The sequence below is a fragment of the Hemiscyllium ocellatum genome, chromosome 21, assembly GCF_020745735.1.
Source record: "Hemiscyllium ocellatum isolate sHemOce1 chromosome 21, sHemOce1.pat.X.cur, whole genome shotgun sequence".
Classification (NCBI taxonomy): Eukaryota; Metazoa; Chordata; class Chondrichthyes; order Orectolobiformes; family Hemiscylliidae; genus Hemiscyllium; species Hemiscyllium ocellatum.
The window spans coordinates 66,404,932-66,428,712 of NC_083421.1; the positions used below are offsets into that span (position 1 = coordinate 66,404,932).

Genomic DNA, 23,781 nt, shown 5'->3' on the forward strand with positions numbered 1-23,781 from the left:
AGGGGTCTCAGCATCCTGGCATATAAATGACTTAGTATGCAAGTACAGCAAGACACGATCCAGGACAAAGCAGCCTGTTTGATTGGCACCACATTTGCAAGAATCCACTCCCTTCAATGTACAGTAGGAGCAATGTGTACTATCTACAAGGTGCATGGCAGAATTTCACCAAAGATCCTTAGACAACACCTTCCAAATACATGATCACTTTCACCAAGAAGGACAATGGCAGCAGATACATGGGAACACCACAGCTTGCAATTTCTCCTCTAAGCCACTCACCATCCTGACTTGGAAATAATATCATTTTTCCTTCACTGTTACTGGTTCAAATCCTAAAGTTCTTTCTCATCAGCATTGTGGCTCTACCTATAGCACATGGACTGCAGCAGTTCAAGAAAGCAGCTCACTAACATTTCTCAAAAGCAATTAGGTCCAGGCATAAGTGCTGGAGACACCCCTGCCCTATAAACATTTTTTAAAAAAATGCTTGGTCTAAAGAATGCAGTCGGTACTATCCAACTGCAGGTTCATCTCAGGAGTTTGGCCAGCAGAGTCCTGTCAGGGCTTTGTGTTCAGCATTTATATTATCTACATTGAGAATGATTTCAAAAAATCCTTCACAAAGAGAGACCCAGTCTGAGCCTGCAAGTTTAGCTATGACACCACAACGTGATGACTACAATACTGGAGACAGCATTAATATCCAATAAAGAGTGGACAAAAAAAACACAAGATAAAGCTAATGTCCAGTAACCATCAATATGTGCCAACTGTGAGGCATGTTAATACATTGAGATCCCTGACCAAGTTAGTCTCAACAAATAACATAACAAAGTGAAACAAATGTGAAGTGAATTGTTAACAAATGAAATTATTTTGAAAAGGAAATCCAGCACATCTTTACACTCTCAATAAACCCTTTGTTTACTTTAATGGAGTTTAGCAAGAAAATTGTGTCCACGATACAGAGTTTCCCCATTTGACTAGTAATCTTTTATAGCTTGGCTGCAGCTACAACACTGTTAGGACTTTCCCATCATTGAAAAGTTTTTCCTGCAATGGAGCTGCAGATGTTTCCTCTGTATGCCACTGGCACTTTAAATTTTTAAATGTAATCGCTATGGAAAAGAGAAAAAGAAAATGAACAAAAGTGCGATGCATTATTACCTGGCGGCTGTGTAGGACAGGCCTGGAGTTCACAGCTTTGCTTTGCAACAGGTTTCAAGAGTGGGTCACATCCTCGGACAATTTCTTTTCCCTGATAACATTTCACATCTCTCATTCTTACTCCAACTCCACAGGTCTTAGTGCACTGTGTAAAGTCACAGAGGCATAGAGTCATAAAGATGTACAACACAGAAACAGACCTTTTGGTCCAACTTGTCCACGCTGGCCTGATATTCTAAATTAATCGAGTCCCATTTGCCAGCATTTGGTCCATATCCTTCTAAGCCCTTCCCATTCATATACCCATCCAGATGCCTTTTAAAGATTTAATTGTGCCAACCTGAAACACATCATTCCATACATGCACTATCCTGTGTGTGAAAACGTTGCCCCTTAGGTCCCTTTAAAACCTTTCCCCTCTCACCTTAAACCTATGCCCTCTAGTTTTGGATTCTCCTGCCCTTAATTTGGCACACCACTGGTCTCAGACCTGCAATCTGAAAAGCAAACCACCACCACCACCCTGTATCTCCCACCTTCAAACCAGTTCTGTATCCAATGGCTAGTTCTCCCTGTATTCCATGTGACCTAACCTTACTAACTAGTCTACCATGAGAAAACTTATCGAACATCTACTGAAGTCCACATAGATCATGTCTACCATTCTGCCCTCATCAATTCTCTTCGTTACTTTTTCAAAAAATATAAATAAATTAGTGAGATATTATTTTCCACACATAGCCATGTTGACTATCCCTAATCAGGCAAAAGCCCTTCATTCCTGATGAAAGGCTTTTGCCCAAAATGTCGATCTTCCTCATCCTCAGAAGTTGCCTGACCTGCTGTGCTTTTCCAGCATCACTCTAATCTTGACTCTGATCTCCAGCATCTGCAGTCCTCATTTTCGCCTATCCCTCATCAGTCCTTGCCTTTCCAAATACACAAATCCTGTCCCTCAGAATTCTCTCTGACAACTTACCCACCACTGATGTAGATTCACCAATCCTTATTACCTTCCTTAAGTAGTGGCACCACATTAACCAAACTCCGGTCTTCCAGCCCTCACCTGTGGCTGTGGATGATACAAGCATCTCAGCAAGGGGCCCAGCAATCACTTCCTTAGCTTCCCACAGAGTTCCAGGGTACAGCTGGGACACATCAGGTTCTGGGGATTTATCAACCTTTATGTATTTTAACACATCCAACACCATCTCCTCTCTAACATGGACATTTTTCAACAGACATTGCTGTTTATTTCCCCACGTTCTATATCTTCCATACCTTTCTCTATAGTGAACACATGCAAAATACTCATTTAGTATCTCCTCCATCTCCTGCAGTTCCACACATTGGTGGCCTGGCCGATCTTTAAGGGGTCCTATTCTCTCCCGAGTTACCCTTTTGTCCTTATTGTATTTATAAAATCCCTTTGGATTCTCTTTAACCCTATTTGTCAAAGCTATCTAATGTCCTCTTTTTGCCCTCTTGATTTCTGTCTTAAATATACTCCTACTGCCTTTATAATCTTGTAAAGATTCATTTGATCTCTGCTGTATGTAATTTGCCCAAACCCTCAATTTCTCTAGTCATCAAGCATTCCGTTCACCTACCATCCTTGCCTTTCACCCTAATAGGAACATACTGTTTCTGGATTCTTGTTATCTCATTTCTGAAGGCTTTCCATTTTCCAGCCGTCTCTTTACCTGCAAACATCTGCACCCCCACCACCCTCCACCCAATCAACTTTTGAAAGTTCTTGCCTAATAGTCAAAATTGGCCTTCCTTCAATTTAGAAATTTAACTTAAGATACAGTCTTACCTTTTCCATCACTCTTTTAAAACTAATAGAATTATGGTCGCTGGCCCTAAAGTGCTCCCCCACTGGCACCTCAGTCACCTGTCCTGCCTTACTTCCCAAGAGTTGGTCACGTTTTGCACCTTTTCCAGCAGGTACATCCCAACACTGAATCAGAAAGTTTTCTTGCACACACTTAATAAATTCCTCCTCACCCAAGCCCTTAACATTATGGCAGTACAAGTATATGCTTGGAAAGGTAAAATGCCCTACCATTACCATTCTATTACTCTTACAGATAACTGAGATAGAACATAGAACAATACAGCACAGAACAGGCCCTTCGGCCCACGATGTTGTGCCGAAGATCTATCCTAGATTAAGCACCCATCCATGTACCTATCCAATTGCCGCTTAAAGGTCGCCAATGATTCTGACTCTACCACTCGCATGGGCAGCGCATTCCATGCCCCCACCACTCTCTGGGTAAAGAACCCACCCCTGACATCTCCCCTATACCTTCCACCCTTCACCTTAAATTTATGTCCCCTTGTAATACTCTGTTGTACCCGGGGAAAAAGTTTCTGTCTACTCTATCTATTCCACTGATCATCTTATAAACCTCTATCAAGTCACCCCTCATCCTTCGCCGTTCCAATGGGAAAAGGCCGAGAACTCTCAACCTGTCCTCGTACGACCTATTCTCCATTCCAGGCAACATCCTGGTAAATCTTCTCTGCACCCTCTCCAAAGGTTCCACATCTTTCCTAAAGTGAGGCGACCAGAACTGCACACAGTACTCTAAATGTGGCCTAACCAAAGTCCTGTACAGCTGCAACATCACTTCACGACTCTTGAATTCAATCCCTCTGCTAATGAACGCTAATACACCATAGGCCTTCTTACAAGCTCTATCCACCTGAGTGGCAACTTTCAAAGATCTATGTACATAGACCCCAAGATCCCTCTGTTCTTCCACCTGACTAAGAACTCTACCGTTAACCCTGTATTCCGCATTCTTATTTGTTCTTCCAAAATGGACAACCTCACACTTGGCAGGGTTGAATTCCATCTGCCACTCCTCAGCCCAGCTCTGCACCATATCTAAGTCCCTTTGCAAACGACAACAGCCCTCCTCACTCTCCACAACTCCACCAATCTTCGTATCATCTGCAAATTTACTGACCCACCCTTCGACTCCCTCATCCAAGTCATTAATAAAAATTACAAACAGCAGAGGACCCAGAACTGATCCCTGCGGAACTCCACTTGTAACTGGGCTCCAGGCTGAATATTTACCATCTACCACCACTCTCTGACTTCGACCGGTTAGCCAGTTTTCAATCTAATTGGCCAAGTTTCCTTCTATCCCATGCCTCCTGACTTTCCGCATAAGCCTACCATGGGGAACCTTATCAAATGCCTTACTAAAATCCATGTACACTACATCCACTGCTCTACCCTCATCCACATGCTTGGTCACCTCCTCAAAGAATTCAATAACACTTGTAAGGCAAGACCTACCCCTCACAAATCCGTGCTGGCTGTCCCTAATCAAGCAGTGTCTTTCCAGGTACTCATAAATCCTATCCCTCAGTACCCTCTCCATTACTTTGTCTACCACAGAAGTAAGACTGTGAGAGACGTCCAAACTTCAAATGCCCTTTACCCTGGAAAGTTCTGGCTTTAGTTCTTAAATCATGCCCCCCTTCTAGACTTCTCACTAGCAAACAAAGCGTTTCTCTCCATTTGTCCTATGTGGCCCCGTCACAACTGTATTTTGAGTACTTTCCAAACTAAAAAAAAACTTCGCAAGTCAAGAGAACTTTGGAAGATGAATTGAAATCATTGTCTATATATAAAGTACTTGCCTTTAAATCCTTACTTGGAAACCAGTCAGCCTGAAGATCTGCCACTCCTTCAGGTCATTAATTTCTTCAATACAGCAGTAATATCTATATCAAAACCGGTGATTCCCAGTCCCTGATTTAACAACAGTTTTCTTGGGTCATCTAACATGACAACATTTTCCTCTATTGTGAATACTGATGCTAAGTAATTATTCAGATGCCCACACATCCTATTTCCACATTGACTATTATTAGTCTTTAAGGGACTATGTTGCTCTTGACTTGTAATTTTTCCTGAAACATTCGTAAAATCTATAGGAACACACAACCTATGCGCAGAACTAGACCATTTAGCAAGATCATGATTGATAGGATTTTGGCCTGAACACCACTGTTCCTGCATGTGCATCATAAACATTTACATCTCTTGATCAAAAATCTAATTCAATCATGAATATGTTCATCAACTGATGCTTCACTATCTCAGGGGAAGAATATTCCACAGACCAACAATCTTCTGACAGAATAGAAAACAGTCTTAAAAAGACTGACCTCTGAAACTGAGCTCCTACTTCGAGTCTCCCCATAAGAGGAAACATCTTCCTTGTAATAAAATCAAATTAAAGCAGATGCTGGGTCTGAAATAAAACCAATGTGCTGGAGAAATTCAACCTATCTACAGCATCTAAGGAGAGAAACCAAATTAATTTTGAGTGCCATGACCATTCTTTGGAACACTTTTCCTGCATTTGCCTTAGGACCTAATAGGCTTCAGTAAGACAGTCTTATTCTTAGCGAAAGGTAAGCCATTGAATATCAAGGGGTAGACATTAGATTATTGCTAATTGGAGATGTTTTTTGTGGCATGAATTTTGCCTGCCTTTTCCAAATTTGTTTCTCAATTTCCTGTCTGGGGGGGGGGGGGGTGAATTGTGTCTATAGTACAATCCCAATCAGTTCCACTTAACTAACTTGGTGAGAAAAAGATATTTTATTAATTAAGTAGAAAAATAGAAAAAGAAGCCATAACATTACATGCGAAAATACTTATGTATGGATGATCAAGGACAGGAGAATTTGGATAAATCAAGGAATAACAATGTTAATAAAGGAGAAAAACAACCCAGTAGAAAGAAAGACTGAACTAAGTGAGAAGGGATGACAGTGGCCAAAGGAAGAAAGGTCTAAAATATTTGCATGACAATGATTTGTATACTCAGAGCAATTTTTAACACACTGCGGTGAAATATAAATGCATAGGTCACTTCAAATTGGTGTAATTATTAGATTTCAAGTGAATGGAAAAATTAGTTGTGCCTTTGTTTTTCTTCTATTGCTATCCAGACTGCGGATCAATACTTTCCTGTCAAATCAGCAAAGTGACCTTGGCATTTCAGCAGTGAATGCAGTTAGTGCATGCAATCCAGGATGGAATCAAAACCAATATCACTTTGCTGGATTAAAAACACAAAAAAGCAAAGCAAAGGAATATGGCAATGCCTCACAAACTATTTGGTAATGTGATCCCATATTAACTCACCATCACCTTCTCAATGGCAATTAGGGATAGACAACAAGCCAGCGACATCCCATGAATGAAAACATTAAAAATCTCTTGAAAATGTAATTAACGCCAGATTCCAGCAATATCAAAACAGCAATAAAACATAATCACATTCTGTATATAATTATTGAGCTCATCTATCAGATACATATATATATATAGAAAAAAATCTGTTTCCATTCTGTAAATGCATTATTACTTTATGCATTTGTGCAGGTTTTAGACAAAAGCAAAATACTGCAGATGTTGGAAATGTGAATCACCAGCTCATTGGCCTGAAACTTTAGCTATTTTTGTCCCAAAAATGTTGATATTTTTCCAGCTTTATCGTTCTTATTTTAGACTTCAGCAAACCTTTCTACATTCCCTGGTAATTGAGATTTTTATGAAGAGCCTCATCTCCCTTGCAAAACACCCCCTGCCTTTTCACTTACACAGAGACACACATTGTAACCAATCTTTCTCCATCACTTTACACATGCAATTCTTCCTATATTCCAACACACACAGACTGCTATTTCAATAACATTTCAACTGACCTAATGGTAATCCCTTGACTGCTTGCAGTTAACCTGCAGAACTGACCGTGAGCCTGTCCCTGAACTTCCAGGACATGGATATCTGGACTCGTAAAATCAAATGCCTGATTGACTATGATCAACCCTTGGACTAGAACAGAACGAGGCTCCTTCCTGAATGTTGTGTTACCTCGACTGACTATAATGGCCCTTCACCCACTTTGAACTGCTCCCCTTAGACAATTGTATATGGCCATGTAAACTTGTAGCACTCGCTGAAGTTCTGCCATTGATGTAGCACAGTGCTGTACAGAAACATGTGCGTTCCATATGTGTCACAAATTGCTGCATCTTCCTCTGTGAAAGTAATTCAAGTTACAAAGGCTGGCAGCCTGTAAGTCTGTGAAGTCAGTGACTGTGAGCTGAGAAAGTTATGTGAAGTACACAGATGCTGGCAGCCTCGAAATAAGGGTAAAGTGATGAGTGCTAAGAAAGTAAATTAAGAACCATAGATGCATCCTATGAAGGTGCATGAGATGAGTGTGTCCAAAGCTTGGAAGAAGATTTGTAGCTCGGGTGCTCATTGTTGTGGTTCTGTTCGCCGAGTTGGGACTTTGTGTTGCAGACGTTTTGTCCCTTGTCTCAGTGACATCCTCAGTGCTTGGAAGCCTCCTGTGAAGCGCTCCTGTGATGTTTCCTTCGGCATTTATAGTAATTTGTATCTGCTGCTTCTGGTTGTCAGTTCCAGCTGTCCGCTGCAGTGGCCGGTATATTGGGTCCAGGTCGATGTGCTTGTTGATTGAATCAGTGGATGAGTGCCATGCCTCTAGGAATTCACTGGCTGTTCTCTGTTTGGCTTGTCCTATAATAATAGCGTTGTCCCAGTCGAACTCATGTTGCTTGTCATCTGCGTGTGTGGCTACTAAGGATAGCTGGTCGTGTCGTTTCATGGCTGGTTGGTGTTCATGGATGCGGATCGTTAGCTGTCTTCCTGTTTGTCCTATGTAGTGTTTTGTGCAGTCCTTGCATAGGACTCATAGCAGCACACAAACCAACAGCCACTCTCAGACAACAACTCACCAGGACGAAGGACCCGATACCCAGCATGAGCAAAACCAATGTAGTGTACAAAATCCCATGCAAGGACTGCACAAAACACTACATAGAACAAACAGGAAGACAGCTAACGATCCGCATCCATGAACACCAACCAGCCACGAAACGACACGACCACCTATCCTTAGTAGCCACACACGCAGATGACAAGCAACATGAGTTCGATTGGGAAACACTACTATTATAGGACAAGCCAAACAGAGAACAGCCAGGGAGTTCCTAGAGGCATGGCATTCATCCACAGATTCAATCAATAAGCACATTAATCTGGACCCAATATAGCGGCCATTGCAGCGGACAGCTGGAACTGACAATTGGAAGCGGCAGATACAAACCACTACAAATGACAGAGGAAACATCACAGGAGGCTCCCAAGCACTGAGGATGTCACCTAGACAGGGATGAAACGTCTGCAACACAAAGTCCCAGCTCGGCGAACAGAACCACAACAATGAATCTGTCCCTGCATGCAAAGTGGCCTGGCAGAAGCATGAAAATCAAAAGGTGCCCATGAGCTCCAAGTAAAGTGCTGAAGGGCTGAAATGATATCTGACTTGGTCCGAGAGCTGGCAAAATCATGTGCTGTAAGGTAGTAGCTTAGACCACAAAATACAACAGCAGAATTAGGCCATTAGGTCCACCCAGTCTGTTCTACCATTCGGTCATGGTTAACATGTTTCTCAACTCCATTCTAATCTTCTCCCTGTAACCCTTGATCCTCTTACTAATCAAGAACCTAGCTATCTCAGTCTTTAATGCACTCAATGACTTGGCCTCCACAGACCACTGCAGCAATGAGTTCCACAGATTCACCATACTCTGACTGAAAAAATTCCTCCTTATGTCAGTTCTAAAGGATTGTCTCTTTACTCTGAGGCTGACTTAAACATCTTCATGGCCACTCTGTCCAGGTCTCTTAGTATTCTGCAAGTTTCAATGAGATCTCCCCCCCATATCCATCTAAATTCAATCAAGTACAGATCCAGAGTCCTCAACCACTCCTTTTCTGACAAGTCTTTCATCCCTGGGATCATTCTTATGAACCTCCTGTGGACCCTCTTAAAGACCAACACATTCTTTCTTCGGTATTGGGCCCAAAACTTCTCACGGAATGCCCAATACAACTTGATTAGTTGTTGACTTGCATGATTCAAGGATCAGGAGGGTGGTAACTATGGAGCTGCTCAATGGCAAAATTCTGAAGCTGCGATTTAAGCATTTAGGGGAAAATCTGATTTTTGCATTCTCATCTATTTACTCACCATTACTCACGCTGCACCAGGGAAAGGGAAAATTCCACCTTTGGGAAATTAAAGAAAAATGTAGCAGATACTGCTATTATTACCTCAGACCATGAAGTAGTAAACCATTTGAAACATGGACGCTCAAAGCATGTTGTTTCTTCAATCAACTTCTGAGTGGTATCACATTCCTCGGGATTAGAAATTTTAACTTTTCCATTTACGATTCCCACACATAGAACAACTCTCCTTTTCATTCCTCTGCCACACGTTGTATTGCACTAATGGAAGCAAACCAGAAAGGTATCTTTAAATTAGAAATGAATGAAATCTTGAATTTAATAAATCTATTCTATCTCTTATAAACACAACATTAGGACAAATACTTAATTTATCATTTCCCCAGGTTATTCAAGTATCTTTAATATTGGTTAAACCAACTATAAATTTCTCGGCTGCAATATTAATAACCTGATCTAGCCCAAATGAGCTCAATACCTCCAGGCTGTAACAAAATCAGACCCATATAATACAAAGAAATACATAAAGTTCATTTCAGTTACTTTTAAATGAGTCAGAACATTCTAATAACTTTATAGGGTTACATCTGTCAAGCTACCTTGAAAAGTTACAGCAGGCATTCAAGTGTTCGGAACCTAATCTCAAGTGCTTACATTTCAAATGGTTAAGTTTCAAATGGTATTACCCCCAAAGACACATGGAGGGAGGGAACATTGTCCCTGTTGTATTTCTTCAAGATTTATGATTTCTAATACTATACATCAATTCTTAAGGACAAATATTTATCACATTTATTTCAACGTTCTCCCTCTGTCATTACAGAGGACACAGTAATGTTCCCAAAATGAACAGTTTACAAACACAACTAAAACAGTACACAGAGAAATGGTCAATGCATTGATTTTCATCCAATATTATCTCATAGCATCAGGATTAGAGAATTATTTACAGTTTGCAAACATCCAACCTCCCAATACGCACTTCCACATCACAATTTAATACCCCCACTCTGAAGTGAGTTTGGAGGAGGACGCAGGATGTTTGGTCAGGCAAGAGGATGTCGGATGGAGATGCCATCACCTCTCTCTGATTACATTTGATGGTGATAGGATGGGGGTGGTGGGGGTTGTGAACTTGTGGCACCTTTCCTACCCAGAAGCCAACTAAGGCCACTTAAGGGTCTTATTCTACTGCCATTTATAATCAACCAGCAACAGATGAGGTACTTGCAATCTGGGGATTTTGCCCAACATATCCTATTGCTTCCAACTATCAAAGGAGCAAATAATAGATAGAGCTAAACGATCCCATAACCGATGGATCAGATCCAAGCTCAGCAGTCCTACCTCATCCAGTCATGAATGGTAGCAGACAATTAAACAACTCAGTGGAGGAGGAGGCTCCACAAATATCTCCATCCTCAATGATGGAAGAGCCCAGCACACCAGTGCAAAAGGTAAGGCTGAAACTTTTACAGCAATCTTCAGCCAGAAGTTCCGAGTGGATGATTCATCTTGGCCTCCACCAGTGGTCAGCCAATTCATTTCACTGTACATCTCATTAAGAAATTAGATTAGATTCCCTACAGTGTGGAAACAGGCCCTTCGGCCCAACAAGTCCACAGTGACCCTCCGAAGAGCAACCCATCCCCCCAATTCACCTGGTCTGCGTATCTTTTGTAACCGTGGGAGGAGACAGGAGCACCCAGAGGAAACCCTTGCAGACACAGGGAGAATGTACAAACTCCACACAGACAGTTGCTTGAGGCTGGAATCGAACCTGGGACCATAGTGCTGTGAGGCAGCAGTGCTAACCATTCTGCCACCATGCAACCCAGAAATGGTTGGAGACACTGGACACTGCAAAGGCTATGGTATGGGTCCTGACAATTCTGACAATAGTACTTAAGACTTATGCTCCAGAACTTGCTGCTCCCCTAGCCAAGCTGTTTCAGTACAGTTACAACACTGGCATCTACCCGACAATGTGGAAAAATTGCCCAGGTATGTCCTCTAAATAAAAAGCAGGACAAATAAAACCGGCTAATTACCACCCCGTCAGTCTGCTCTCGATCATCAGTAAAGTGATGGAAGGTATCATCAACAGGGCTATCAAGCAGCATCTGCTCAGCAATAACCTGCTCAGTAACACCCAGTTTGGGTTCTGCCAGGACCACTCAGCTTCTGATCTCATTACACCTTGGTTACAAGATGGACAAAAGAGCTGAATTCTCTAGGTAAGGTGAGAGTGACAGCCCTTGACATCAAGGCAACATTCGACCAAGTGTGGTATCAAGGAGCCCAAGCAAAACTGGAATCAATGAGTATCGGGGCAATCTCTCCGCTGGTTGGAGTCGGATAGAAACCTGGCAGATAGGAAGATGGTTGTGGTTGTTGGAAGTCAGTTATCTCAGCTCCAGAACATCTCTGCAGGAATCCCTCAGGGTAATGTCCTAGGTCCAACCATCTTCAGCTGCTTCATCAATGACCTTTCCTCCATCATAAGGTCAGAAGTGGGGATGTTTACCAATGATTGCGCAATGTCCAGCACCATTCGCGACAGGTACTCAAGCAGTTCATTCTCAAATGCAAAAACATCTGGAGAATATCTAGGTTTGGGCTGACAGAATATTGAATGGCCTGGACAGAGTAAATGTTAGGAAGACCTAGGACCCGAGGACACAGCCTTACAGTAAAGGAAAGACCTTTTAGATTGGAGAGAAGGAGAGACTTCTTCAGCCAGAGTGGTGAATCTATGGAATTCATTGCCACAGAAGGCTGTGAAGGCCAAATCAATGAGTATATTTAAAACTGAGATAGATAGGTTCTGAGTATTGAGGGGATCAAGGGTTACAGGAAGAAAGTGGGAGAATGGGGTTGAGAAACTTATCAGCCATGATTGAATGTTGGAGCAGACTGGATTGGCTGAATGCCCTAATTTCTGCTCCTCTGTCTTATAATTTAAGTTTAGGCAAGTAACATTAGTGCCAGCCATTAATGCCAGGCTATGATCATCACCAATAAGAGATAATCTAACCATCACCTCTTTGACATTCACTGAATCCCCCACTATCAATATTCTGGAAGCTTATCATTGACCAAAACTCAACTGAACTCATCCTTAAACACATTGGCCACAAGAGCAGGTCAGAGGCTGGGAATACTGCAGCAAGTGACTCACCTCCTGACTCCCCAGAGCCTGTCCATCTACAAGGCACAAGTCGGGAATGTGATGGAATACTCCCAATTTGCCTGAATGGGTGCAGCTCCAACAACATTCAAGAAGCTCGACATCATCCAGGACACCTTGCAAAAAAGTTTGCATCACATATAACTACGGGTGAAGTGCCTGATGACTGGAGGGTGCTTATGTTGTACCTTTGTTTAAGAAAGGTTGCAAAGAGAAGCCTAGAAACGACAGACCTGAGAACTCTGACTCTGTTGTAGGTAAATTGTTGGAAGTGATTACATAAGATAGGGTTTGTGGACATTTAGAGAGGCAAAAATTGATTAGAGATAGTCAGCATGGTTTTGTGTGAGGAAAACTGTATTGCAGGAAGTTACCAAGAAGACTGATGAAGGGAGAGTGGTAGACATTTTTTACTTGGACTTTAGTAAAGCCTTTGACAAGGTTCTGCACTGTAGACTAATTAGGAAAGTTAAGTCACATGGGATTCAGGGTGAGCTTGTCAACTGGATACAGAATTGGTTGAATGACAGGAAACAGAGGGTGGTGGTGGAGGGTTATTTTTTGGACTGGAGGCTCATTACCAGCAGTGTTCCACAGAGGTCAGTTCCGGGTCCTCTTCTGTTTGTAATTTGTATAAATGATCTGGATGACAATATAGAAGGCACAGTTAGTAAGTTTGTGGATGACACCAAAATTGGTGCCATAGTAAACAGTGAAGGTGGTTTTCTAAGATTACAAAAGGGATCTTGATCAAATGGGTTAGTGCACTGAAAAATGGCAGATGGAGTTTGATCTGGATACTTGCAGGGTATTGCATTTTGGTAAAACAAACAAGGGTTGAACTTATCCAGTTAGTGGTAGGACGTTGGATAGTGTTGTAAAACAAAGGGACCTAGGGGTGCAGGTACATAATTCTTTTAAGTTTACGTCACATATAGACAGAGTAGTTAAAAATGTGTTTGGTATGCTTGCCTTCATCGCTCAGTCCTTGAGTATTTGAAATGGGACATCGTGTACAGGATACTGGTGAGGCCTCTTCTGGAAATCTGAATCCAGTTTTGGTCATCTATTGCAGGAAGGATACTATTAAGCTGGAGAGGGTTCAGAAGAAATTTACTAGGATGTTGCCAGGTATGGAAAGTTGAGTTACAAAGAAAGGATAGATAAACTGGGACTTTTTTCACTGGAGTGGAAGAGGTTAAGAGACGAACTGATAGAAGTTTATAAGATCATAAGGGGTATAGGCAGGGTTAAAGGTAGTTGACTTTTCCCTAAGATGGGGGATTTTCAAGACTGGGGACACATTTTTAAGTTGAGTGAAGCTTAAAAATGACAATGAGGAGCAAATCTTTTACAGAGAGTGGTTCATGTGTGAAGTGAACTTCCTGAGGGAGTGGTGGACGTTAGTGCAGTTACCACATTTGGATAAGTACATGAATAGGAAAGATTTGGAGGGAAATGGGCCAGAAACAAGCTGATGGGACTAATTTACTTGGGATTATTTTTGGCATGGACCAGTTGAACTGAATGGTCTCTTTCTGTGCTCTATGACTCTATGATCTGGCATTGGGAAAGAGAGGACCCACAGGAAGCCATTCCTGCTCTTGCTATTGACTCCAACCACCCCCACACTCTCTCTAACCACTTCACCCTGGCAGGTTCCCATTTCTTTGGTGCACTATTTCCTCCCCAGTTAGTTGATTCCATCTCTGATCCTCTGTATAGGCCCCCGTACAGCTGTAGCTATCACTCAGAGAAACATAGAAAATAGGAGCAGGAGTAGGCCAATCAACTCTTCAAGTCTGCTCTACCCATTCAATGGTTGATCAATTAACTCAGTACTCTGTTGCCATTTTCTCCCCATACCCTTAGATCCCTGAAGCCCTGAGAATGATACCTAACTCCTTCTTGAAAATATTCAAAGTTTTGTCTTCAACCGCTTTCTGTTGTAGAGACTTCCATAGGCTTACCTCATAATTGTGGAGGGACTCCCAGAGAGAAACCAATGGAGTTCATCAATTCGTCAACCAGTGGGAGACACTCCTGTTGTAGTCATTAAATTACTCCCCAAAACCTAGATGTAATCTAGCTTAAAAGATGGTTTAATATTTAATCAAACTTTGATTTTTACAAATAATCTAATATAATGATGACTTATACATTTTAGGATGAGTTGATTCAATAATTATAATTGTTTGGTAGCACAAAACTTGAGCAGTGCTGCAACGTCATGTTGTCAAAGCGTCTTGTCAAGCACTCTTCAGGACAAATGCCAAGAATGTCAAGTTTCAAAGAATCGCAACAATTTATATTACGGGAGAAAGGATACTGGTTGGTTTGCAAGTAAACTCTGATTAGCTGAAGCTTTAGCATAGAAAAAGCAACAAGCAACTATAGCTTTTGCAAGCACTCAGGAAAGGGACAAAACTTGAACATATTTCTTTCATTTGGAGAGAATGGGTCCCTGGATATGGATGCATTCTGCATCTAGTATGTAAATGAGTCGAACAATGCACTCAATTGATTATCTTAAATTTGTTGTTAGTACAGACATTAGCAAACTCTGGTTTCTTCAGCAAGTTCTGTGTAATTATGAAATTGAATCCATCTGTAGACATTTTGTTTTGTGTCATATATCTGAAAGTTATAATATGAATTTTCTAAAGATAGCTAATCTACAGATCCTGATGGGAGTTGTGTACATGTCCCCTTGCAGGTCTCGTGATATGGGGAGAAAATAAATCAGAATCTAGAAAGGGCATGTAAGAAAGGTGCAATTACAATAATCATGGGGGACTTTAATATGTAGGTGGCCTGGGAATATCAGATTGGTTGGAAATCTCAAAAAATGAAATTCATGGAATGTCTATGAAATGGTTTTTTTGGAGGCAGCTTGTTGTAGATTCTAATAGCAAACGGGCAATTCCAGATTGAGTAATGTGTAATGAAGCAGACTTAATTCCGGAGCCGAAGGTGAAAGAAACCCTGGGGTGCAGCGACCATAATATGGTAGAATTCACCCTTCAGTTTGAGGAGAAGATTGAATCAGATGCAACAGTATTACAATTGAGTCCACAAAAACATGAGGGAGGAGCTAGCCACAGTTACTTGGAAAGGGAGCAGCAAGCAAAGGGGTGGAGCAGCAACGACCGGATTTTCTGGGCGTAATTCGGAGGGCACAGAAGTTCATCTCAAGGAAAAAAGAACATACTAAGGAGATGATAAAGCAATCATGGCTGACAAAGGAAGTCAGGGGCAGCATAAAAGCAAAAGAATACAATGTGGTGAAGACTAGTGGGATGGCAGAGGAGTGGGAAATCTTTAAAACCTTATAAAAGCAATGAGGGGCAGGAAGATGAAATAGGAGAGTGAGCTGGCTAGAAATATAAATGAAGATTGAAAGAGTTTGTTTAGATATCTAAAAGATAAGACAACAGTTTATTGTGTTCTTTGACAAGGTGACCAAACAGGTGGATGAGGGTAAAGCGGTTGATGTGGTATATATAGATTTCAGTAAGGCGTTTGATAAGGTTCCCCATATTAGGCTTCTGCATAAAATACGGAGGCATGAGATTGAGGTTTGGATCAGAAACTGGCTAGCTGAAAGAAGACAGAGGGTGGTAGTTGATATGAAATGTTCATTCTGGAGTTCAGTTACTAGTGGTATACCGCAAGGATCTGTTTTGGGGTCACTGTTGCTTGTCATTTTTATAAATGACCTGGATGAGGGCATAGAAGGATGGGTTAGTAAATTTGCAAATGAGACTAAGGTCAGTAGAGTTGTGGATAGTGCAGAAGGATGTTGTAGGTTACAGAGGGACATTGATAAGCTGCAGAACTAGGCTGAGAGGTGGCAAATGGAGTTTAATGCAGAAAAGTGTGAGGTGATTCACTTTGGATGGAGTAACAGGAATGCAGAGTACTAGGCTAATGGTAAGATTTTTGGTCGTGTGGATGAGCAGAAAGATCTTGGTGTCCATCTACATAGATCCCTCAAAGTCTCCAGGTTGATAGGGCTGTTAAGAAAGCATATGATGTGTTACCTTTTATTGGTAGAGGGATTGAGTTTCAGATCTATAAGGTCATATTGCAACTGTACAAAACTCTGGTGCGGCCACACTTGGGATATTGCGTGCAGTTCTGGTCACTGTATTATAGGAAGGATGTGGAAGCTTTGGAAAGGGTTCAGAGATTTACTAGGATGTCTTATGAGGGAAGGTCTTATGAGGGAAGGTTGAGGGACATGAGGCTGTTTTCGTTAGAGAGAAGGTTGAGAGGTGACTTATTTGAGACATATAAGATAATCAGAGGGTTAGATTGGGTGGACAATGACAGCTTTTTTCCAAGGATGGTCTTGGATAGCACGAGGGGGCATAGCTTCAAATTGAGGGATGATAGATATAGGAACGACGTCAGAGGTAACTTCTTTACTTAGAGAGTAGTAAGGGTGTGGAATGCACTGCCTGCAACAGTTGTAGATTCACCAACTTTACAGGCATTTAAATGGTCATTGGATAGGCATATGGATGAGAATGGAATAGTGCAGGTTAGATGGGCTTCAGATTAGTTTCACAGGGCGGCACAACATCGAGGGCCGAAGGGCCTGTACTGCACTGTGATGTTCTATGTTGGAAAATGAGGCTGGAGAAGTAGCAATGGGGAACAAAGAAATGGCAGAGAAACTGAACAGGTACTTCGCATTAGTTAGATAAACCAGGGAACTATAGACCTGTGAGCTTGACCTCAGTGGTGGACAAGTTGTTGGAGGGAATCCTGAGGGACAGGATGTACATGTATTTGGAAAGGCAAGGACTGATTCGGGATAGTCAACATGGCTTTGTGTGTGGGAAATCATGTCTCACAAACTTGATTGAGTTTTTTTGAAGAAGTAACAAAGAAGATTGATGAGGGCAGAGCAGTAGATGTGATCTAAATGGACTTCAGTAAGGTTCCCCATGAGAGACTGATTAGCAAGGTTAGATCTCATGGAATACAGGGAGAACTAGCCATTTGGATACAGAACTGGCTCAAAGGTAGAAGACAGAGGGTGGTGGTGGAGGGTTGGTTTTCAGACTGAAGGCCTGTGACCAGTGGAGTGCCACAAGGATCGGTGCTGGGTCCTCTACTTTTTGTCATTTACATAAATGATTTGCATGCGAGCATAAGAGATACAGTTAGTAAGTTTGCAGATGACACCAAAATTAAAGGTGTAGTGGACAGCGAAGAGGGTTACCTCAGATTGCAACAGGATCTGGACCAGATGGAACAATGGGGTGAGAAGTGGCAGATGGAGTTTAATTCAGATAAATGCGAGGTGCTGCATTTTGGGAAAGCAAATCTTAGCAGGACTTATACACTTAATGGTAAGATCCTAGGAACTGTTGCTGAACAAAGAGACCTTAGAGTGCAGGTTCATAGCTCCTTGAAAGTGGAGTCGCAGGTAGATAGGATAGTGAAGGCGGCGTTCGGTATGCTTTCCTTTATTGGTCAGAGTATTGAGTACAGGAGTTGGGAGGTCATGTTACAGTTGAACAGGACATTGGTTAGGCCACTTTTAGAAATTGTGTGCAATTCTGGTCTCCTTCCTATTGGAAAGATGTTGTGAAACTTGAAAGAGTTCAGAAAAGACTTACAAGGATTTTGCCAAGGTTGGAGGTTCTGAGCTACAGGGAGAGGCTGAACAGGCTGGGGCTGTTTTCACTGGAGCGTCGGAGGCTGAGGGGTGACCTTATAGGGGTTTACAAAATCATGAGGGGCATGGATAAGATAAATAGACAAAGTCTTTTCCCAGGGGTCGGGGAGTCCAGAACTAGAGGGCATAGGTTTAGGGTGAGCGGGGAAAGATATAAAAGAGACCTAAGGGGCAACTTCTTCACGCAGAGGGTGGTACATGTATGGAATGAGCTGCCAAAGGATGTGGTGGAGGCTGGTACAATTGCAACATTTAAGAGGCATTTGGATGGGTATATGATTAGGAAGAGTCTGGAGGACTATGGGCCGGGTGCTGGCAGGTGGGACTAGATTGGGTTGGGATATCTGGTCAGCATAGACAGGTTGGACTTAAGGGTCTGTTTCCGTGCTGTACATCTCTATGACTCTAGTTTTCTTCGTGGAAGAAACTAGCAGCACACCAGAACTTGAAGGAAGTTGCGGCAGAGGTGAATGTAGCCATCACTGAAAAGGTGGTGATGGGGAAACTGAAAGATTTGAAGGCAGATAAATCACCCACGCCAGATGGATTATCGAAATTGATGGTGCAGTGGACAGCAAAGAAGGTTACCTTGATCAGATGGGCTGAGAAATGGCAGATGGAGTTTAATTTCGATAACTGTGAGGTGTCACATTTTGATACGGTAAATCAGGGCAGGACTTATACTTTTAATGGTAAGGAACCGCTGACCAAAGAGACCTTGGAGTGCAGGTTCACAGTTCCTCGAAAGTGGAGTTGCAGGTAGACAGAGTAGTGAAAAGGTGTTTGGTACACTTTCCTTTATTGGTCAGTGTGCTGAGTATAGGAGTTGGAGGTCATATTGCAGCTGTGCAGGAGATTGTTTACAGCTGAAAATGTGTTGCTGGAAAAGCGCAGCAGGTCAGGCAGCATCCAAAGAGCAGGAGAATCGACGTTTCGGGCATGAGCCCTTCTTCAGCCCTTCTTTCAGGCTCAAGCCCGAAACATCGATTCTCCTGCTCTTTGGATGCTGCCTGACCTGCTGCGCTTTTCCAGCAACACATTTTCAGCTCTGATCTCCAGCATCTGCAGTCCTCACTTTCTCCTCCCAGGAGATTGTTTAGGCCACTTTTGGAATACGTGTTCACTTCCCTGCTATTGGGAAGGTGCTGTTAAACCTGAAAGAGTTCAGAAAAGATTTACAAGGATGTTGCCAGGATTCGAGCTATAGGGAGAGGCTGAATAGGCTGACGCTATGGATAGAGTGAATAATCAAAGTCTTTCCCCCAAAACTAGATGGCATAGGTGGGTGATTCCACAACTGGAAGGCATAGGTTTAACGTGAGAGGGGGAAGATTTAAAAGGGGCCTAAGGGACAACTTTTTCATGCAAAGGGTGGTGCATGTATAGAATGAATTGCCAGAGGAAGTGGTGGAGGCTGGTACAATTACAACATTTTGATAAGATTAGATTAGATTAGATTACTTACAGTGTGGAAACAGGCCCTTCGGCCCAACAAGTCCACACCGACCCGCCGAAGTGCAACCCACCCAGACCCCTACATTTACCCCTTCACCTAACACTACGGGCAATTTAGCATGGCCAATTCACCTGACCCGCACATCTTTGGACTGTGGGAGGAAACCGGAGCACCTGGAGGAAACCCACGCAGGCACAGGAAGAATGTGCAAACTCCACACAGTCAGTCGCCTGAGTCAGGAATTGAACCCGGGTCTCTGGCGCTGTGAGGCAGCAGTGCTAACCACTGTGCCACCGTGCCGCCCACCAAGGCATTTGGACAGGTTTAGAGGAATATGCATCAGATGCTGGCAAATTGTACAAGATGAATTTAGGATACCTGGTTGGTATTGATGAGTTGGACTGAAGAGTCTGTTTCTGTGCTGTATATCTTTATGACTATGACTACATGCCATAGAAGGAGATAGCTGAGGACTGATTGTAGGGGCCCTGGTCATGTTCTTTCAGGAATCACTAGAGTCAGGGAGAGTCCTAGAGGACTGGAAAATGGCTAATTTAACAGTTGTGTTTAAGAGAGAAGGGAGGAAGAAGACAGGAACTATAGCTTGATCTGTTAGAATTCTTTCAGGAGGCAATGAGCAAGTTAGACAAAGGAGAGTTAGTGGATGTGATCTAACTGGATTTCCAAAAGACCTTGACAAGGTGCTGCACAGGAGTCTGCAAAATAAAATAAGAGCTCCTGGTTTTAGGAGCAAGGCACTGGTATGGGTACAGGATTGGCTGACCGTCAGAAGGCATAGATTTGGGACAAAGAGGTCTTTTTCAGAATGACAGCCAGCGATTAGTGAAGTTTCACAGGGTCTAGGGTTGGGACCACAACAATCCAAGTTATATATTAACGATCTGGATGAAGGAACTGAGGGCACCGTTGCTAAATTTGCCAATGACACCAAGATAGATGGAGGTACAGGTAGTATTGAGGAAGCAGTGAGGCTGCAGAAAGACTTGGACATGCTCGGGGTGTGGGCAAAGACCTGGCAGATGAAATGTGGGCAAGAGTGATGTTATGTACTTTGGTAGGAAGATAAGGTGAGTAGAACATTTTCTAAATGGGGAAAGGCTTCGGAAATCTGAAACACAAAGGGTCTTCAGGGTCTCAGTTCATGACTTCCATAAGGTTAACATGCAGTTTCAGAGGGCAGTTAGGAAGTCCAACGTAATCTTAGAATTCATTTCAAGGCAGCTAGAATACAAAAGCAGAGAATTACTAATGAGGCTGTATAAGACTCTGGTCAGACCGTATTTGGAATATTGTATGCGGTTTTGACCTTGATATCAAACAAAGTATGTGCTAGCATTGGAGGAGGCCCAGAGGAGGTTTACAATAATGATCCAGGGATGAAGTGATTGCCATATGAGGAACAGTTGAGGACTCTGGGTCTGTACACAATGAGGTTTAGGGTGGCGGGGGGAGGGGGTGGACGTGATCTCATTGAAAATGCATAATACTGAGAGGCCTGGAGAAGATGTTTCCACTAGTAGAAGAGCTCAGCCTCAGAGTGAAGGGATGACCCTTTAGAACTGAAAAGGAGGGGAATTTCTTCAGCCAAAAGTGAGTTAATTTGTGGAACTCATTGCCACAGAGGGCTGTGGAGACTAAGTCAAGCGTATTTAAGGCAAAGATAGATAGGTTCTTGACTGGCGAAGGGATCAAGGGTTAAAGGGAGAAGGCAGGAGTGTGGAGCTGAGAAACAAATCAACCATGATCGAATGGTAGAGCAGATCTGATGGGCTAAATGGCCTAATTCGGTTCCTCTATTTTATGGTGTTATAGAAACATATAGGTGGATCAGGCTCCAGAAAGTCAGGGCTCAGAGAAGTTCTTGGATCCTGGGTTTTGTGAGCCACAGTGTCACACTTTTGGAGAAGTGAAAAGTAGAGGAAAGCAAGGGTGTCAGGGAAAGGACAGGAAAGATCTTATGGAACTTGACCATGGACTGCTTTAGTCTCTAAAGAATCATGAATGGTGCTGACATTAAGCAATCATTGGCAAAACCTCTCCACATTTGACTTTATGATGGAGGGAAAGTAATTGATGAAACTGATGAAGATGGCTGGTCCAAGGACATTTTGCTGAGAAGCTTCGTTATAGACAATCTGGATCTGTAATGATTTACCATCTTATGTGCCAGGTATGACTCCAACCAGCAGAGAGATTTCCTCTGTTTCTCATTGATTCCAGTTATGCTAGAGCTCCTTGATGCCACCCTCAAATGCACCCGATCAAATGTACCCTCAATGTCAAAGGCTGTCACTCTCACCTTAATGTAGAGGTGCTGGTGTTGGACTGAGGTGGACAAAGTTAAAAATCACACAACACCAGGTTACAGTCCAACAGGTTTATTTGGAAGTACTAGCTTTCGATGCATTGCTCCTTCATCAGGTAGTTCCACTACCTGATCCTGCTCCACCAGCTACCTGTTAAAGGAGCAGCACACTGAAAGTAGTACTTCCAAATAAACCTGTTGGACAATAGCCTGGCGTTGTGTGATTTTTAACTCTCAGCTCACCTCTGAAATTCAGCACTTTTGGTCATGTTGAAGTGAAGATCGATAAGAGGTTAGGAGCTAAGTGGCCGTGTCAGAATGCAAACTGGGTGTCAACAAGCAGATTATTACTGAGCAGGTGCTATCCGATAGCACTGTTGATGACATCTTCCATCACTTTACTTGTGATCAAGAATAGACTGATGGGGTGGTAATTAGTTGGGTTGGATTTGTCATGCTTTTCAATGTACAGTTTATACCTGACCAATTTTCCACATTGTTGGGTAGATGCTAATGTTGTAACTGTACTGGAAACAGCCTTGCTAGGGGAGTGGCAAGTTCTGGAGCACAAGTCTTCAATATTATTGCTGGAATGTTGTCAGGGCCTGTAGCCTTTGCAGCATTCAGTGTCTCAGAATGTTTCTTGATATCATGTGGAATGAATTGAATTGGCTGAAGATGGCTATCTTTAATGCTGGGGACCGGTGGGGGAGGCTGAGATGGATCATCCACTCGGCATTTCTGGCTGAACATTGCTGCAAAAGCTTCAGTCTTATCTTTTGCACCAACATATTAGACTCTTCTGCCATTGAAGATGGGGATATTTGTGGAATGTCCTCCTCCACTGAATTGTTTAATTGTCCAACACCATTCTCAACTGAATGTGGGAGGACTGCAGAGTTTAAATCTGATAGAGTCATTGAATCCTACAGCATGGAGACAGGCCCTTTGACCCAAACTGGCCGTCCATGCTAACTCCATTTTCCTGCACTTGGCCCATATCCTTCTTATCCTTTCCTATTCATGCATTTGTCCAAATGTCTTTTAAATGTTGTTAATGTACCCGCCTCAACCACTTCCACTGGCAGCTCATTCCAAATACGTACTACCCTCTATGTAAAAGAAAAGTTGCCTCTTAGATTCTCTTTTATTCTTTCCTCTCTAACCTTAAACTGATGCTCTCTAGTCGTTGATTCACCAACCCTGGGAAAAAGAGAGAACATTCACTATCCATGCCTCTCATGATCTCATATACCTCTACAAGGTTCCCCCTCAGTCTCCTACACTTTAAACAGGAAGGCCCAAATTGTCCAACCTCTCCCTATAACTATAGTTGAGTCTTGATAACATCCTGACAAATTTGTTCTGCACTTATTTTAATGTCATCAACAAACTAATTATGCCTTGTATATTCTCATCCAAATCATTGATACAGCTAACAAACAGCAATGGGCCCGGCCCTGACCCCTGAGGCACTCCACTAGTCACAGGCCTCCAGTTCAACAAGCATCCTTCCACTATTACCTTCTGCTTTCTCCCATCAAGCCAATTTTGCATCCAATTTGCCAGCTCATCCTGGATTCCATGCAATCTAACCTTCCAGAGCAGCCTACCATGTCGAACCTTATCAAAGGCCTTACGGAAATTCATATAGACTACCGCCCTGTCCTCATCAACCTTCCTGCTCACTTAATCAAAAAACTCTAACAAATTTGTGAGGCATGATCTCCAACTCACAAAGCCAAGCTGACTGCTTTAAATCAAACCCTGTCTTTCCAAATGCGTGTTTATCTTATCTCTCAGAATCTTCTGAAGTAAATAATGGCACAACATTCTCTACCCT

At 42.6% G+C, this 23,781-nt stretch overlaps 1 protein-coding gene across 1 annotated transcript in view; it reads right to left on the reverse strand.

Annotated features, from left to right (window-relative positions):
• Positions 1 to 23,781, reverse strand: part of adamtsl2 (ADAMTS-like 2) — a 200,161-nt gene that overhangs the window by 10,818 nt on the left and 165,562 nt on the right. Inside the window, exons 17-18 of the mRNA XM_060841240.1 lie at positions 9,359 to 9,535; positions 1,171 to 1,315 (exon numbers count right to left, since the gene is read on the reverse strand). Coding sequence (XP_060697223.1) covers positions 1,171 to 1,315; positions 9,359 to 9,535 — 322 coding nt within the window. The remainder of the gene's footprint in view (positions 1 to 1,170; positions 1,316 to 9,358; positions 9,536 to 23,781) is intronic.